Below are 20,001 nucleotides of genomic sequence, written 5' to 3' on the forward strand. Positions count from 1 at the left end.
AACCACATTATGCTCTCTCTGGAGACCGATCTTTGTGTCCTCCATGGTAGAATAGTTTTTTCACTCACTTTCATTTGATTTAAGCAGTTAAGTTTCATTTCCACTTACTGTTAGGTTTAGTTTAGTCATTAAAACTACCACACACCAATCAGTCACAGCATAAAAACCGACAGACAGGAGAAATAAATAACATTGACCATCTTGTGACAATTCAATGTTCTGCTAGAAAACAGCATTGATGTGGATGTTACTTAGAAATGTACCACCTAGACCAGACCAGTATTAAGAAGGTGGTCATAATGTTATGCCTGACTGGTGTTAGAAAACATAGATTTTAGGTTTGGCAAAGGATCATGTTTCAGAACAAGACAGCAAAGGACATTTGGCTCACTGCATCTATTTTTTTTTTTTTTTTTTTTTTTTTAGCTGGTAAAAATGGGCTTCTTGGTAACGTCAGCAGCTTTGATGAACTGGAAGATTTGACGCCATGTGATAAAATAGTTCTCAGACAATGCTTAGCTTTTAAGAATATGCCTTGGGTCTTAATGGGGTAAACTAGGACATCATGATGCCCTGCACTGGGAACTGTTTTTGTTTGTTGGTCCTGTCCTGTTGGTCCTCTCTCTCTCTTTTTATTTCTCTTTGTATATCATTTCCCTATTTACTAGCATTTCTGCTAGGGAAAATACATTTTAAACCTAAAGAGGAAAACCATGGATGTTAAAATTATGCAGCTGGAACATTAGAATTTACTATGGGAATGGTAGGCTCATATTAGTGTCATTCTTGAAGGTCAATACTGATCTTGCATTATACCATACACATGGAGAAATATCATTGTAAACTAAACTAAACTGTTTTACAGTATAGATATGGATTGGTTGTCTAGAATCCAGTGACTGCTTAATTTCTAGAAGAATTTACAGGCTCATTACCTGCATACAGGGTTATTTCAGAGTAATAACCATAAATCAAGAATAAAAAATGCGAGATTTCCTCCTCATTACTTACACCCAGTAGTGGGTAGTACAATGCAAAGACATTATTTTTATGATAATTAAAGTAAATAATGGGGCATTGTATAATCATTTGTTAGACAGGAAATGAGAGTATCTGTAATAGCAGCATCTGTAATAAATCAACATGCTATTAGGGTTCTCAAAATCTATCACCACGTAATGGATGCTCCTAGAGGCTCTTTGGTGCTTGTTAGACGACCGCGTTGATAAAAGACTGAGGTGAGAAAAGGCCTTCTGAGGCCAAGCTGATTTTCTGACTAGTGATAATAATACTGACTAATGTGCCGTTCCTGATTTCAAAAAGCTTTTTTTTTTTTTGTTAAAAGTGGTGGCTGACCTGGGCTCCCTTTCATAACGAGACATAGAGGAGAAAAGAGACACAAGGTTCTTAAAGCTCCTGCCAACCGGAGCGTTTCACAGACAAGTCGGGACGTCTCACAGTTTGTCATAATGTGGGCTGGCATAAGGTGATAGCAAGGTACATCGTTTTCATCGCTAGAGACCGGGCCAACATCAAAATGCAATTTGGAGCAGTGGCAGCTCCTCTAATGCAGTCGAGTGCCCACACACACCACCCAGAAGGATGCATTTATTTGCATTAAGTTCAAACATTCATCTTCATTGAAATTACAAATTACCTTTGAATCCAAACAAATTAGACTAATGAGGCAGTCAGGTGGTCTTGAATGACTCATGATTCTCTTATATTGTGTGTGGAAGGAAGGTGATTGCTGTGACTTGAGGCTTTTAAAGGATTACATCAATTGACTGACATCAGTACCTTATTAACAAAACTTAAGCTCATTTAATCAGTGTTATTTTAAAAGCAGTCTTCATGAGTACCCGCACTGCAACTAATAGGGCTGACAATGCAATAAAGATTGCAGCTCCCCAAATGACCACTTGAGGCTGGCTCCAAAGGTGAGTAATTAGTTGACCTGAGGTTACAGTAAAGATAAACGTCTTTACAGCCTGATACAAAATCTGGTCTCGATGATGTTTCTATATAGCACTTTTCTACCTATTGGTACTCAAAACGCTTTACAGAAATGGACGCATCTACGCATTCGCTTGCACCTATTCGCTAAACATTCACTGGGAGCACTGGGGGTTCAATGTCTTTCTCAAGGACACTTCGGCATGTGGCACATTCCGGGGATTGAACCTAAAAATCTCTCATTAATTTCCATTACATTGGAGCAAATCAAAAAAAAAATCTACGGTCAGACACCACTTAAATTAAACGGACAAACCCTTTACTTCATGAAGCAGGTGACATCTCACACAGCCAGAAGTCAGATTTCACACCTAGCTGTTTCAACTGTTCTAAAAATGCAGCAGGTCTCCCTCCATCAGGATGATAATACAGCAGTTATCTGCTGGAGCCACATCTACTCGCCCACTCTGTGAATCCACAGAGAGCACAATGATGTGGTAAACGGACACGCTCGCTTGTTGGCACGTTGAGGCGCGGCTGTGTTAGTGGGCAGGAAACTGCTGCAGGAAGATTGCTGTGGCAACAAGTGGGGATCTGCAAAATCATCAGGTGGTGAGCTGTACTACAAATCCTCAGTCAGCAACAGCTAGCGGCATTGTGAGGCCTCGGCACTTCGCTCAGGGATTTAAGAGAAAGGATTTGCATGTGTTATAATTTATCCAAAAGCAATGGAGGGAATCTTAGAAAATCATCAAAGGGAAATGTGGGGAGAAGTTATATTTCCTCAGCTTTAAGCAGATGGAGCCGATATTCAAGATGATGGTGGAGTTCAGTCGGAGGTCAAATCTTTCCTCTCAGCTGATGCTCTGAGATGACATGTGATGTGATATGAGTCTCTGTGAATAAAAAAAACAGTGACTATTTGGAACATAAAAAGTGTCACAAAACCTCCAGTCCATGTTTTTTATTTAATGGTGCAGTGCAAATATCTGTCTAAATCTCGATGATAAAATAAACAGAATTACGATGCAGCACGAACACAAGACTGGACTGTAAATTTAAAAAGCATGGACTGTATATAAATATGGACAATGTCTTCTTCCTTGCATTGGCCAAACTCACACCTGTTTTCCAGGGATACAGATGGCACCATCTTGCAAGTTTATGGTCCGAAAGTGGAGCCACATAAACCACACTTCCCTCCGACTCACTCACGTTTTTGCTCTCACTCCACCAGTTACAAAGGTACGTCATTTTTTCAACTTAACTAAAACAAAATCAGAAAAAAAGAATATTATATTAACTACCTAAAATGACAGAAACCATCCTTGAAAACACCAAAAGGTGTATTTTACAGTTTAAGTTCGCCCCAGATCCCATCCACAATCATAGAAGAGACAGAGTTTATGACCTAAGCTGCAGCCAGCCACTAGGAGGAGCTATACTGGCTTTCGCTTCACTTTTAAGGAGCTGTTCTTCTGTTGTCTGTCTGTATCTATGCTAAAAAGGTATTTTTTTTTTTTTTACCACCAGCAAATGTCAATATAAATTAGTAGTCTTATATAATATATATATAATATATAATATATATAATTCTCTGTAGTTGAGCTGCGTGAGCAATCTGGGTGGACTGAAACAACCTCCAAACTCAAACAGCGTCCACCAGAGAGAATGACTGCAGAGATTTCCTGTCGGATGTGTTGCCGCTAATCCTCTAGCAGTAATGCTGGTAAAAACCCTCCCGGATCTCAATCACTGCCACGTGTAGCAGCGAATAACCTTTAGAGGGGTCAAGAAAATGCCAGCAGGAAAGCTAGGGATTTCTTCTGATTCAGGAGCAGCAGGTTGTAAAGAGCCACAGGGGAAGGGGGAAGGAAGTCATCTGGAAGGGTCAATCTACTTGATCAGTGAGCGAAGTAGAAAAGACCAAAGAGCAATAACAGCTACGTCCATTTGTAGTAAATGTATTACAGTTAGTTAGGGACTGTACATAAATCATCAGCAATAAAAAAAGGAGGGAGGATTGGACTTTATAAGCCTTGAGACTTCAATAATTTTTTTCCACCTGGATCAGGACAGATGTTTAAGAGCTGATTCAGCCCGATTCACCTCTGGAATAAATACTCTCTTTGCCCAGACTTAAAACCTGACTTCAAAGCAGCCCTTGTGACAGCTAAATTATATGTATTCAAATGCATGAGGGCTGTGGGTAAAATGCACTGAGGGAATTTCTGCATGGCAGCTGCTACATTTCACAAAAAAGGGAAGCTGTAGCATTTTGACTAGTATTTAAGAGTATGTGTCACTTCTAGGGGATCTGAGGAGCAAACACAGACAGAAGTTGCACAAAAACTGTAGAAGAAACATCAAAAAATAGACAGAAAATCTCCTCACAGTACACCAACGCATCTTCTGTTGGAAATCCTTTAGCACTGATGGCCGTAGTCCCTGTCAGACCTCAATAAAAAGCAGTTGGATGTGAACGAGTGAACGGTGAAGGGTCAGGTAGAACTCTTCCTGGTAACTGGAAGCATCAGTCAAGTCAGCCTGTCAGGGCATCTTCAAGAAGTGATTTCTCAAGGAAAAGCTTATGGCAAAAAGTGCTGATGAGCCAATCGTCTCTGAGGTTTTTCTAAACCTCACATCAGCACAACAAAGAATAAAGAAATGAAAGAGAAGCTCAAAAAAAAAACATTGATTTTGTTTATGTATTTACACTTACAATTCAAGAAAGCTGCCACCCAAGTAACTTCTTCAGTTATTTAGTTTCAGCTTCTTATATTTTGAATATAACATGACTTCACTGATACATGCATAATATTTCTCCTTTGATGGAGTATGAACCTGATTATTAGTGAAATTCCAGTGTCCACGTCTACTAACAAGTAGATGTTCACACGGCAACTTAATTGAAACTTAGTTTGGTTTTCCAAATGCCTCATCACCCACAAGGTATATGTATGTTTTTTATTAATTTAAGACTATTTCTTTTCCAGACTGTGCAATTTAGACTTCCTTGTAAGTCAATCTAACGATAATACTGTATAATCCAGACAACACGCACTCTCACGAAAAAAATCTTTTTAATTTTACATCCTTTCATCAAGAACCGCACCTGCTCCAGAAAGCTTCAGTCAACAATAAGTCCCGCATATGAATCCGAGAGAGCAGATATTTAAAAGAGCACATGTGCAATTCCTCCTGGAAGAACACTGTGACTTTACACGCAGCAACAATCTATCCCTGGGGTTTTTATGTACTAATCCGATGACTTTGAGTTGCATTTACCATAGGGACAGAGGGTGTAAGTAAACACTCAGACTGATCTGTGTGTGTGTGTGTGTGTGTGTGTGTGTGTGTGTGTGTGTGTGTGTGTGTTAAGACATGGAAGTCCTCCTGGGTGTTAAAGGGCACGGCGTAACATCAGCGGAAGCTGGAGGTCACATGGACCGAGGGAGGGCTGAGAGAAAAGTTTTAAAAGTCATCCCAACCCTCGACACGTTGCTCAGAGGGGAGGCAGCGTTCTCATCCAGAACACGCACGCTCTTTTGACAAACGGATTACTTCAATCTGAAAAGATTGCTTTAACAAGGTACAGGTAGAAGGAAGGGGAAAGGAAGTGGAGGTTGGAAAGATGGGAATCATATCATGCTCCAAAGCTCCAGAACAGCCCCTAAAAAGACTGGTGAGGTGACAAATATCAGACTTCTGTTTCCAGATTAAGAACTTTAGATAACAAAAACCGAAGCACCTCCAAAATCCAAATCTACCCAGACTCCATCTAAAGATGCAACGTGAAGAAAAAGCTGTATCACTGCTACTAAATAGACCTTATGGTGAGATTACACTCACACATGTTTTTTTCCATAATCTTTCTGTTATTTGAAAAAGTATCTGGATGTTGGTCTATTTCATGAATACAAAATAATCCAAGATGAGATACTAAATGTAGTAAGATATCAATGAAAAAAAAAAAAAACACAGCATGAATCATAAGATTGGGGCGGATGATTGGTTTTGCTCCTGTGATTATAAACCCTGCCTTTAAGGCATCAGTGTGTGAATATTTACTGACACTGACTATACAAGTGCTGTGTCACCCATTCTTAATGTCAAAACACCTCCTGGCTACGGCCACCCGTTCAATTTTCAGATTACATATTTCATTCATTTACATATTAGTGTATTTGCCGCCGATAAAGACGAGTATGAAAAATGTTGCATTGTCCTCTGGGGATTAGAAAAGTATATGATGTAAATCAGTTGCAGCTGCAACAGTGTGCTCTGGGCATCAACAAACGGACATTGTTCCCACTCGTCTAGGAAGCCAGGAGGAGATCTTTCTAAACGTCTAGAGCAGGCATGTCAAACATACGGCCCGCGGGCCGCACCCGGCCCGTTGGGTCATTTAATCCGGCCCGGCATAAATTTCTGAGTATGTCAAAAAAAAGAAGCGAGTCTCTAGCTAATTTCTATTAAAAGTTGTGATTTTTTAAAATAAATACAAACCAAATGCTCCCTCCGGCCGCTAGAGGGCAGTAAATGTGTAAAAGCGCTCACGTCAAGCATGCGGTACTGACACGAGTTAGTCACAGGAAATAAACATTCGGAACGTGATGTGTTCAAGTAAAAATAAACCGGCAATCTTGCTTCACCATTCACCACTACTAAACAAGTTATCGGTCAACACACCCTTCCCAAAATGGCACTGTCAAAAAAAGAAGAGTGGACACGGAGTGCAGAGTTTTCCAGGAGAAATGGACCGAGAAGTATTTATTCACAGAAGTGAATGCAAAACCAGTGTGCTTGGTATGTAATCAGCAAGTTGCAGTGTTCAAAGAGTTTAATGTTCGGCGCCACTCATCATAAAGACAAGTATGTCATATTAAAGACAATTAATATTGTGCAGTATATTCTCAACTTCAGTAGGCCCAGCCTAGTAGTTTGATCTGATGTAGTCTAATCCTATTGCCCATGCACTGCTATAACTTTTTTATTTATTTATTTATTTTATTTTGTATTTCTTTTTTCATTTATTTCAGAGCAGTATGACAATTAAGGCGAAAATATTTTTTTATAGCTCCCACTTGAGTTTGTTTAGTGTGGTGAGTTGGTTCAGGTGTAAAACTGCATTCACTCAACTGTTAAAATAAACCAGTTGTTAACACATTCACGGCCAAACATGAAAAATCATTTTTTTTCCCATTGTTTTTGAATAAATGTGTTGTGCTAAGAAAAGATCCCTTGTCATCCGTGATTATAATATGTAGGGTAGGCTACAAATGTAGGCTGAATGATAAAGCATAGTACTGAAAAACAAAGCTAAATATTTGGAGTTGACATTCTTTTACTGTTCCGGCCCACCTGAGAACAGAAATTCTGGATCCGGCCCCAGAGCCAAACTGAGTTTGACTTGCCTGGTCTAGAGGATCCTGAAGTCATCTAGCGAGCTGTGGTTGCCTGCGGGCATGGACAAATTAACAATGCAATAAAACAACCATAAACCACGCATGTGGAAGTGAATTTGTTAACTTTTTTGTGACGGTGAAATGGACTGGAAATTCTTCCAGGCACGTCTCAGGACACCCAGCTTGATTATGGTCGAGTAATCTATTCCTTCGTATTTCTTGTTACGAATTCAGCTACAAACAGTTCAGCTCAAATTTTTCCCAGTATCCCAGCAAATGTCCAGAATGGTTCCCAGAAGGTTTCTGCACACTTGTTTTGCCCCAGTTCAGCTTTGAATGCTTCACACTTTATCTTCCACCTTGAACACAGCTCAGCGAGAACCACTTTCGTCAATGAAACCTCATTTGCATTTGCAGTGCATTGTTTTTGGCTGTTTGGTCCGATTCTGAGTCCTCCCCACCCTTCCACCTGCGTAAGGCAGATTTATCATTGCACGTAGCTGTTAGACCACATGTACAGCATAGCTCACCATAACCTGACATACACCTCCCAAGAAATGGAACTATGTATCATGGCAACATAGACCACAACTAATGTTATTGGTCTGAAATCTATCTCCTTGTTCTCAAAGATTGGACACGCACGGAAAATTCTGACCCCTTCTTTCTAATCTAATAAGATCAGATCATCTAATAAGAAGCCTGCTGAGGTTCAGGTATAAATACTTTAATTCCTAGGTCTTCAGCAGGGGGTCCGCGACCCCTAGGGGGTCTGTGGAGGCATTGTGGGCGGGTCGCAAAATCTTTGGTTGGACATTTTCAATTTATTTTTACTTTTTTATTTTCCCCCACAAATTTAAATTTCTTTAAATACACGTTAACATGAATCCAGCATATTTTAGTAAGGGACAGATTGAGGCAGAAGACGTTATCTTCCAGTCAGCACTTCACTCATTCAGCAATACAGGAGCTGCCTCAACAGAACAGCAGCGTTTCACACAGAGCGCCATGCTAGACTCAATCTAAGCTTCCTGCACACAGTAGGCCCCGCCCCTATCACTGCTGAGCCAATCACGAGGCTGCACATCACACGCTGACTCTGTCAGGTTCCCCCAGTTGGCTGAGAGCCTATTCAGAAGAGCAGAAGAGAAGCTAACAGTGCAACTCACTCCCATGAGGCCAAAATGGATTAATTTGTTTTATTTTCTTTTAATTTCCACCCTACTGTTGCAAGGTTGGAAGAAAAAATTACAGCTGAACCTGCATATTATTTGAATAGCTTAATATTGAATGCAAAATGATGATGATAATAATGTATACTTACAAATAGCAGTAAGCGAAGTTTAATATAAAACACAGAGAGGGGGCTCCCTACTAAATCTCTCATCAGTTTGGGGTCCTTGGCCTGAAAGACGTTGAAGACCCCTGCTTTAATTGATATAGCATCTACGACTTGTGCTGTTTTTTAATAGACACCTTACAGGATCAAAAAACAAACTTCAGACGGGGAGATCAGTGGCAAACTGCTCACATACACAACAGTGAGACATCAGTGCCATATAAATGACACTGATCAGGACCAATTTAACATAAACGGAGGAGCTGGGGTGGAGCTGGGTCACAAAGCGCCTTACAAAGGAAACAGCAACAAGGAAGGCAGACTAAAGTACCAGTCATAAATAAAGCCACCCTGGATGAGTCGGTGCCTCAGTTAATGTGGGCTGGCTCATGGATTAACTTTCAGCTGGAGCAGCTGGGATTGTGAGCTGGGTTTGACTTCATGGCCTGTCTGAACCAACGCTCATCCATCCTTGAAACGACAAAGTGATTCAGAGAGCAAGTTGAAGAGCACGTTCTTTTATACACTCCCGATAGTGCTAGTCATTTTGTCTGTGGTGGTTTAGAAGCCAGTGAGCTCCTTTTGGTCATGAGAAAAAAACGTCCTACAATGCTATGCTTACTATTCAAGGAGATTTTTAGGTGATTCGCAGCACGGTGCAAATGCTTTGTGGCTCGGTACCAGTCCAGGGACCACTGACGTTGAATCATAAATCAATTAATGCAGGAGAAAAGAACTGACATAGTACAGTGTAAAAATTCAGCACCATTATGCGGCACTGACCTACAGACCTCTCTCATGAAGAATGCAGCGGTGCTTTGCTTTTCAAATCACTGCCTTACAGTTTGTAGAACGCACTGAACACTGTGACACTGAATAAAAAAAATAAAAAATGAAAAGCTCCAGATTATCGTTCTGGGCCTATTCAACACTCTTCTGCAGACTAATTAAGCAAGGGCAGCTTGCCATGAGGTTATCAACAGTAAATAAGCATTTCATTTTAACCTGCTAAGTAAACGAATGTTAGAAACAGCTATTGTTAAATGTTTACGCACACCCAAAAAGATGTTTCCAATTAAAACCAGACGTGGCATTATGTGAAAGGCGAGTTGTGGGACGAGTTGGCAATTGGCCTCCCGCTGTATTGGCATTGAGGCGGAAAATTACATTTCAGAAACGGTATGGCTACAGACCAAAACATGAGTTTTTATGATTCAATGACATTATCCGGTGTGCTGTTGGAATCAATAAAGATCACTTCTTTTTCACAAACCTTTATAAATATACGATGTGTCCAGAAAGGCACAGTCATGCAAATCTAGCTGTAATTGATCCGGTGATTAGCCTTTAGTTTCGTGATTTTTTGTTTATACCTTATGAATATAAGGTATGCTTAGAAGCATGGTCAAGCACAAAAAGTACGTCATACCTATCGATATGGTCCAGACGGCAGCGATCTTCATCATGGCTTTGGTTCTGGAGTTGAAGCGGCTGTGCTCTATGGGGTTACGGATGGCGACGTACCGGTCCAGAGAAATGGCGCACAGGTGCATGATGGAGGCGGTGGAGAACAGCACATCCAGGTAGATCCAGATTGGACACAGGGCGTTGGGGAGAGGCCAGGCGTAGTCTGCAGGGAGAGGGAAGGGAGACAGAGCATGGCCTGGTTAGTTGTTAGGCAGACCGTTTACTCCCAGCTGCTGCTGGTTGTTTTTACCTCCGCTACAGTTGATGCTCTGAAAGTGATGCAATTATGTTCAATCTGCCCTGAGGGCCTGGCTGAGTGGATGTCAACAAGGTTAGCAGACTATGAAGGCTTAAGATGCTGAACTTAAGTTAATCAGAGTACATCAATGTGCGCTTTGCAAACACTACATTTCCCTGGTCCCATAAGAAATTAAAAATAGTTAATCATTATTGTGGTTATTCTACAGATAGTATGAAGTTGTGCTGCAGAAATGTGCAAAGGACAAAGACAAAGAAGATTCTGCCTAGGCTACTCATAAAAAGACAAATGAATTCTTAAAGGCTTACGTTGAAATGATATGAACCCACTTCTTGCCTAAGAGAATGGCACCTGAAGTCATGCAGTGCAGTTTATTATCATTTGCCATCCCACAGGGTTAAAGAGTTTACCTATCTTGTGTACTGTATAGTGAAACGAGATATAAAGGAAATCTGACAAAACACGGGATTGGACCAGGGACCTTTAGATCTTCAGTCTAATGCTCTCCCAGCTGAGGTGGGTGACAAATAACCTCTCCTGTCCACACCGGGTGTGATTTAACTGTGTCAGCTGTGTGAAATAGTTATTTACCCACCAGCAGGAAACTGAGGCCAGCATCAGATATGCTTTGTCGTTTAAGAAGCCAAAAAAGAAGCAGCCTTTAGTGGCTCTGTTGATCCCTGAGGGTGTGCTCCGGTTTTACTCCCCTTCCCCAACCCTCACCCACTGATGGGAGATCAAAGGTTAAAGCTAGTGCCTGTGTGACACCCTGGTAGGGAGTCAGCGCCTCGCCCAATTACTCTGCAGGACCAACACTTTGGGTCATGGAGGGAGGGGCAAAAGTTCACTACCTTCCATCCCAGCCAGTCTGTCACTTGGAAAAACAACAAAGCAGTTGTGGAACAAAAATACAACAGGGAGTTTTTTGTTATACCACTTTCACACTGAAAGTAGCGGGTTGACCTGGGTCAGCCCACCTTTGGTGTGCTTTCACACTGGCAGCTTTCACCTGAGTGTGACCTCCTGCTGAGATAGCTGCCTGCCTGTTTTTTTCCTCTCTCTCATACATCATCATGTCGACAACATCGTTGTTACAAATTTAAGGCCACGTTTGCACAAATCTGATTTTTCTATGAAACCACATAAATCTTGCATGTTTTTGCTGGCCGTCCATGATGGATCCGGATCTTCCTGTGACTAGAACCACACCTTTATGAATGCAGGTCCCAGGGGGAAAAAGAAAAATTACAGAGCCTGTGCATTCTTTTTTTCGCGTCAACGTCTGTTACAAACACGATGATGTCAATGCCTCACCCCTCAATCAATGGTGGACTACAGGCTTGTGATAGTGCTGAATCAGATATTGACCCTTGTTGTGTGGCTAGGTTAATATATACTGTTACTTCACTACCACAATGAGCTACAAAGGATTACAGACTGTAATCTTGACTGTATGTTTGTATACACATGCGCTGCTGCTTCTTCTTTTTTGGAATTTTATAGCAGAAACAGTGCCATGCATAGGTCTGGGATATGCATTACAACCTTCCTACAACTAGATGTGGTTTTGCAATGGGTCCACCTTTAGGCTGAATTTCCTCGAAACGACACCAAGGAAAACTGGGGAAAAAAATATTGTTTTGCTTCGTGTGAACGCTCCTGCTCATCCTGCTGTTGATCAGTTTGTTGATAACCTGCCGAATGGACCGGTCAAACTCCTGCTTCTTCACTGTGTCCTGCACAGTGTCCGATATCTGCACCAAATTTCCTCCTCTCCACGGATGCAGAGCAGCTCGCAGATCTCACTGTCTCGCCAGTGCCTGTTTTGAATGTGGCTTTTGAAGAAATCCGAAAAGGAAAGGCAACACTCAACTACAACTCTCCAAGTAGCAAATAAAATACTTAATCATATACAGTACAGTGTAAGAGATCAGTCAAGCTCATTACCTCTGTGTTTTTCACCACGCTGGCTCACATACTGTAGCTCATATATTTTTGTCACTTTCTTCCAACAGGTCCTATATGAAATTTATGTCAGTGTTTCCCCGCTGCAGAAGCAGACTGTAATAAAGTTGACTCAGCGCACTCAATCATCTGGTAAAGGCAATCAGCTGGGAGAGTTATTTCCCCCAAAAAGTTGTCCTACCCAGAACCAAAACAAAGTGAAGTGTAATACACATTGCTGCGTCTTTGAACCTTGCTTGTGTTTTAATTCCAGCTGTGTCAGCTTTCTAAAGAGGACATACACCGCAATGTGTGTCTCCCCTTGTTTTTCTGTGTCCGCAGATATTTATTTGAACAGCCCTTTCTTTGCAGAGGACGAGACCTGCAGCCACGCACACGCGCACATGCCCACATGCACACATGCACACACACCTTAATCCCCTTTTCCTAGCATGAGCTGCATGTTCTGAAGTGAATCATATACTTTTTTTTGTGTGTGTGCGCAGAGGGGGAGGAAGCTTGCGTAACTTCTCAGAGGTCAGACACTTATTGGGGGCACTGCATGACACACACACTCACACACACAAGGTGTTACTCAGCTGGCTAGCGGGTGTGTTGGGTTTTTTTGGTAAATACACTGAGAGACTCAGATTTGCCGTGAGTGCCGCGACTGAACGGTGGTTATAAAATACGTAACAGCACTTGGGGTTCATGGTGCTTTTTAAATACGCTTTTTGTTTTACAGTTGAGCCAGAATATAATTGGACTGTGCATAATGTAGGGAGGTCACGCTTCAAACATAATTATGAATCACCATGAAATTGGAATAAAGATGGATTATGTTTCATACCTCGGCTTGGAGGGACATCAGCTTCCAATAAAAGAAAGGATTTTCTCTGTCGAGGTGTCAGTTGCATTAACACCAGTTCCTAAAGCCCCACATTCAGCTGGTCACTAATGGGTCTTGCAGACTCAAACTGCCTAAGTAACTGTCTTGTGTATTTCCCACCCCAAATCTTTCAAATCTGAAAAGAAAACACAATCAATCCATCTCCGTACACCTGACCCTCCAGGCCACTATCACCATGCTGAATTTAGAAGCATGAACCAACATGTCTGTAATTGTAATTGTATACCCAAAATGCTGAAAACCAGGTAGGGATGTGAGGTCTGTGGAAGCAGGCGAGGACGTGCTTTGCTTTCTCCATTGGTCTATGATTTAAATGTACTGTGACTGGGAAATGTATTGTTCCAGGTGAGTGCCTCTTGGGGTAAAAAATGCCTCAATTTAAGAAAAGACACATATTTTGATAGCTTCTTTGTTAATTCATTAATATGAACTCATTCATATGGACCCCCAGAATTCTAGTGGACAATACTCAGTCGGACTAACATTTATTTCTAATTTGACTTGTTCAGTGTTGCTCTGATTTCTATTAGAGTGAAAATGATTAGGTTTGTCTTTTTTATGTTTAGGGATATTTTTTTTTTCTAAAATAATTTATTACATTTAAACCATACGGCAGCTTTAATTCATCATTGGGAAGCTTTTATAAAACATACAGAATATAAGATCATTTTTATATAATACAAAGAAGAGTGGCCCCAAAATAGACCCCTGTGGGATACCATATTCAACAAACAAACAACAATTTTGTTGTTTATACAAACATATTTCAATGCCACACTCACCTTTTTCTATTGTTTCATTATGTTTTTCTAATTGGGTTCAAATTGTAAATCTGCCTCTGATAGAGTCAGGGCCTCACCACCCACAAACCCCCCCACATTACTGAAACAAGGGCAGCTGGATTCATCCAAGCGGACTCATCCAAGTAACTTGGATGAAAATACAATCCCCATTTGATCTGCCTTGATTATGATTCACTCTTATGTTTGAATCATGACCTCCCTACATTATGCACAGTCTGTTTCACTGTTTCACAGTCGAGCCAGAATATAGAGTATTTAAAAAGCAACACAGAACCAGCATTTAGCAGTGGCACTCGGGGCAAATCTGAGTCGCTCAGCGTATTTACCAGAAGCTCATATGACTAGTGTCTGTTAATTACAGGATACTATTTGGAGGAAACAGTTTTATCCTGTTTTAGTCTGAAGAGTTTCTGATAAGCAGCACCCACAGATATTCCTATTTAAATCCCGACTTCCCACCAGTCAGAAGCTTGACGGAGTGGTGAAACGTCTTCCCGCAACTCTACAACACCAGTTGCCAGCTTGGTATCATTTGTTTTTTGTTGTCCTGACTGGTGTTGAGAAGGATGGATTTTTTTGTGAAGCCAAACTATCTATCTATAAAAGCCATACAGCACCTAAATCCTCATTTTTAATGATAATATGTTTAATATCTTTAGATTTCAATGTATATGTAGCGAAATCACAAATGCAAAGATGAATCTTCACAAAGGCGTCTTTGTAGCCTCGATTGGACTACACAAAGTCAGCCTGAACAATTACATGACAAACAATTTGCCATTTCCTAAATGAAGGGAAGTTATCCACCAACCAGAAGGTTAGCGAGTGTCCTCGTGAAAGACAGTGCGTTTACATTCAACTTTCTGAATGTGGTCCTTGTCCCAGTTTACATGCAGCGGAGAAAATCGAATAACTGACAGGAACATGTCCTCCTCCTCCTTCACACTAGGTGGCGATATGTGTCTTTTCAGTGGGTTAATACCATGTTTATATGGCCCCCTTTCCAGTTGACCTTTTACGTCATATAATTAAAAGAGTCGTTCATGCATTTCAAACAACAATTATATGGATCTCGTCTCTTTCATCTCGTACGTAATGTGCACACTACTTCAGGTGCAGATAAGTTGTGCGCTATCCCTCAGTTTACCTTCTTCTTCGTCTGTGACTGGCTTTCTTGGATGTTTTTGTTCCAGGGTCAAATGCCAGTGCCGAGGTTGTGGAGCATGCACGCATGTGTGAATGTGTGTGTTGTACCATGGTGGAAATCACTTTGAAACCATAATGGGTGTTGATACGGTAAAATCACTTTGAATAACCAAAATGAATGTTAGCCTTGACAAAACATGGTTTAATCTTTTGCCTCCACAGAACTAGCAAACAAGATTTTTTGTGCCTCGTCCTGCAGAAACAGATCTGCAAAGATGTAAATGTGGTATATTAGGCTGCTAACTCGCTCATGTCTGAAATGAAAATATGCCAGAGCACAATGAGAAATCCTCACAGGAGCCTTCATGCTGTGATACTCTCATACATCATCTGGTTCAAGGATGAATAAACGTTACAGCTTTAGAATTAGCATACATCGCAAGTATTTCATAAAAAAATTTTGATTAAAGGCTTCTCATTTCAAAAGGTGTCTTCTGTGAAGTTAAATGAAGCCGAGATTGTAACATGTGAGGTAATCAACTGCGCTATTAAGATTTTCCTCTCTTTTTAACAGTAGGATTTATATTAGAGCCGCGTCTATGGTGAATTGTTGGTCTGTTTCCAACTCATTAAAAACGAGATGACACTTATTATGTTGATCATCTGTCAGGGAGGGATGTGTGTCTATGTTTTCGTACGAGTGTGTGTAGTTGGGACTCAATGCACAGAGATTGCCTGTGCTGATAACTTTGATTGAGTCAACCGTAAAGGTGATATACTTTTTGGCTGTATGTTCCTGTGTGTGACCTCTACGTCTACCTTAATTCAATCTAAAAGATATCATCTTCCTCTCTGTTGGTTTTGTTGCTTCTCATTTCATTCTGACATCTATTCTGCCCTCCTGTACATTACAAATTCATAGACTTTTGTTTTTTGTGTTGATTTTATGTCCGGCGGTAAGATTTGAGGTGAGATACATGCACACACATTTCTTTATGTCTATGTTTATGTCACACCTGCAAAAAAGGGAGCAATTTCCTCACTTCATATATTATCTGTTTTTTATTATTGCTTTCAGGTTTTATCACTGTGCAAACAAAGAGCCATGAAAGGAAACCAGTGAAAATCATCTAAATTACTCTCATTTGAAACGTTTCTCTGGCTTCATAAGGTCTCAGTTTGGAAAACCTTAGATAACTTTTGAAAAGCAAAATGGAAAATTAAGATATTATCTACGTGATAGTTTTTTTTTCACACTTTTCACAAGAGATAAAACTATCATTAGTCATGCTACAATAAAAGACTCACTTGCATCAAAAAAGTTCTTTAAAGAAGAACAATACATAATGTTTCTCTCTAACTGCTACATGCAGAACAGCATTATTACTCTAGCTGCTACATTCATTTTGCAGGGAGCAACAATAAAAACTGAGCTGAGTTGAAGTCATAAAAAATTGCAAAGAGAGGAGGTTTGGCTGAATGGATGGGTCAACAAAACACCAAACTGTATCACAGGAAATGTTACTGAACTATTGTCATAAAATATCTGTTGTTACCCATCACAATCAACGTGTATTAATCACCATCTTAACTCAAAAGAAATATTGTATTTGTGTTTTTCAGTGTGTCCTTGCAGAGTACTAATATAGTTACTGAGTTTGGACGACGGTTAAATCTTCCCTGATCTCTATAAACTAATGAACTGCATATAATGTAAATATGAAGAATCTGTAGACAAGGGACAAGGTTTTGGTGTTCGGTGTAGAGGCCTTTCTAGTTTATTTTTGTAGTCGTAGTAGAATTAATCAATCCCATTTGAGCACAATTTGAATGCATGCAGGAAAATGGTTTGCGCAGAGAGCTAATTAGGTAGAAGGCCTTGTTATACCCTGACAGCATGGATGCTAATGTCACATTTATCCAGAAAATACTTTAAACAGAGCCGCTGTTACGGTTTTAAACTGCTTACTGAGTCAGGGTGAGAATCGCTACGAATTTCATGAACCGATTCTGTTTCACAATGTCTCAATTTGATTCGACTGAATTCAATATTGATTGATTTCAGATATTTCAGTTGTGCAACAAGTACTGAAAAAGATCATTACAAAAATAATATTGACATTTTTAGTATTTCCGCAATATTTTGTATCTCTAGTTTTTCCATCTTACACATGGCTTTGCTTTTGTGCAGCTGTTTTTTTGCCATCATACTTTTCTTTCAGTCTGAAATGCTGCCACACATCAGCTTTCAGGACTGACAGAGTTGGACCACTGTCATGGTTTGGCTCTCCCCCAACATATGGACTGATCTTGCTCCGTGGTTTAGATTAGTCATGCAAAACAACTCTTGTCAGACTGCAGCAAGCTTTCTGGTGGGAGGGCACAGGAAATGACATACATTTAATTTGCAGATTTTCTGAACTGATATCGAATCTTTTAAAAGAACATTGATTGGAATTCACCTCAACACATAACAGGCTGACTTGGCCTAAATGACCAATATATCCTAAGTTACCCCGATATCCGTTGGCTACAATGAAAGCCCCAAAACACTAGACGTTGCCCACTAGAGGAAAACTCATCAGACAATGGGTTCCCATCCCCTTATGTCAAGTGTTTTTAACACGGTATTGTACTCCTCTAATAATTTTAGACACTACGCTACCTACAATATAATCATTATGCAAGGCAAGGCAGCCTCAAGCAGAAATGAGGTCTGGTAAAAAATTTCTTATACGCCAAATCTCATCAAAGTCTTCAGCTCCCACAAAAGATGATTGGGGTAATATCACTTGGACCAACTGATCCAACTCCGTGCAGTAGAACTCATCAAGTCTACAAGTGACCTTTATTTTCCTCCTTATGTGCTGTACTTTGGAATTTTTCCCCCCAACATTTACAAGCTGCAGAATACAAAACGAGGTCATGCCTTGGTTTAATGGACACTTGGCTGAAGGTCGCCTGGAAGTACGTCATTCCCAAAGATTTATTAAAGAAATATGATTTGATCAGGATGATTAGAAGGATCACGACTGTACAGGAACACTCACAGTATCCCATCATTTTTGTTTCGGGCCACTGTGGATGTGTGTGCTGGTTTAAATTCCACAGTTGTGTTTAATCACTTATCCAATGAAAGCAATACATGTGTGCATGGAAAACAAATGATTTAAAAAGATGCTAAAAATACAATCCACATAGTTTTTTTTTATTCATCATCGTAATCATCCTCAACATCATTGTCATTTCCATAACCGGAAACAAATCACTGTCAATTCAAATGGGAACATTGTGTGACGTGCCAGTGTGTATTAGTATTTGTGTGTCTAGTCTGTCTCTCGGCTAGCAGAGGGGAATGGTGCAGTCAAGTACCAGTCTGATTTATAATGCTGCAACCACGGATCCATGCGCCGTTCGAGTGTGTGAGAGCGTTTGCGCATCTGCACAGACTACTGCTCTTTTTTGGATGTGTGTATAAATATTAGAGAGGTACACTGCCGATCCGTCTCCGAGGTGTTGGTGAATCTGTTTGTGAAAAGGAGAGAGGAAGAGACAGATTTGTCAGTGTTTCTATGTGTGTGTGTGTGTGTGTGTGTGAAGCAGTGATTACCACAGTGAGCAATCAGCAGCAGCAGCCGCCTCAACTAACAGACACGTAGCGAACGGGAGAGTGCGTCCGTTGACCATACGCAGCCCATTAAGCAGCAATCAACCTTCCCCGTCCTGCTTAGCATTCCTAAAGGATGGCTGATAGCTACAAAGTAAAGGCTTGTGAAGCAGCAGCAACTTTGGCCAAGTAATGCCAAGGACACAAAGGGGCGGTGGACAAAATCCCACACATCTAAATCTAAATTTGCATGTTTTTGAGGCTTGTGGGTACAAATTATTTCATACTGATTAAAAGTGACACACTGTTTTTTCGTTACCACTAGGTTTAAAACTGGGGAACATAAAACGGAGATTTAAAAACGTTTTAGTTTGAAGTCAATATATCCTCAATTTCTAGTATAGGCCAAAAAGTTGCAATACATGTCCAATTGACTCAACTGTCTTTTATTAGACCATCTCTGCTTCTGAAACTTTTTCTTCAGATGTGGATTTAGAAAGCTGCTTGTTCAAATCTTCCATTACAGGTCTTTTAACATATGATAATGGTAAAGAATTGGGAGATGTTTTTTAAGCCTCAAGCTCAAAAGCAAATTCCAGTAAATCTAGTAAGGTGCACAATGTCTAGCTCTGCATTTACATGTTTTATAGGCTTGTAGTTACAAATTATTTGAAACATATTTCTGTTGATTAAAAGTGACACATTGCTTTTTTCTTTACTACTGGGCTTAAAACTGAGGAACATAAAATAGAGGTTTAAAAACTGAAGTGTTTCAAGTCAGTATATCCTTAATTTCTTCTATGGGCCAAACTCTTGCCAAAAAAAAAGTGTAATACTACATGTCCAATTAACTCAACTGTCGGAATTAGACCCTCTCTCCTTCTGAAAGTTTTTCTTGAGATGTGGATTTAGAAAGCTGCTTGTTCTGCTTGAGGTTAAAAGCTTGAGGCTATAAGTGACACACTCAAAAAGTAAAAAAGTAAAGTTAATTGTGAGTTGGGGTTTACTTAAATGACACATGTCAAGAATATTCTGGATATTCTCCCCGGACGGTCAAAATGACAACTGTGTTTACTTCTTTGAATCTGTCTCTTTCTGCTGTCACACTGATAAAATAACAGACTCTCAGCCTCCAGGTTATACTGTCTGGCACACACACCAC

The 20,001-nt window shown here is 40.3% G+C and overlaps 1 protein-coding gene across 2 annotated transcripts in view; it reads right to left on the reverse strand.

Moving 5' to 3' along the window:
- htr2cl1 (5-hydroxytryptamine (serotonin) receptor 2C, G protein-coupled-like 1) overlaps positions 1 to 20,001 on the reverse strand; it is a 147,889-nt gene that overhangs the window by 10,819 nt on the left and 117,069 nt on the right. For both annotated transcript variants that reach the window (XM_047571894.1, XM_047571886.1), the window contains exon 6: positions 10,133 to 10,333. In XM_047571894.1, coding sequence (XP_047427850.1) covers positions 10,133 to 10,333 — 201 coding nt within the window. The remainder of the gene's footprint in view (positions 1 to 10,132; positions 10,334 to 20,001) is intronic.

Source organism: Mugil cephalus, chromosome 1, assembly GCF_022458985.1.
Source record: "Mugil cephalus isolate CIBA_MC_2020 chromosome 1, CIBA_Mcephalus_1.1, whole genome shotgun sequence".
Lineage (NCBI taxonomy): Eukaryota > Metazoa > Chordata > Actinopteri > Mugiliformes > Mugilidae > Mugil > Mugil cephalus.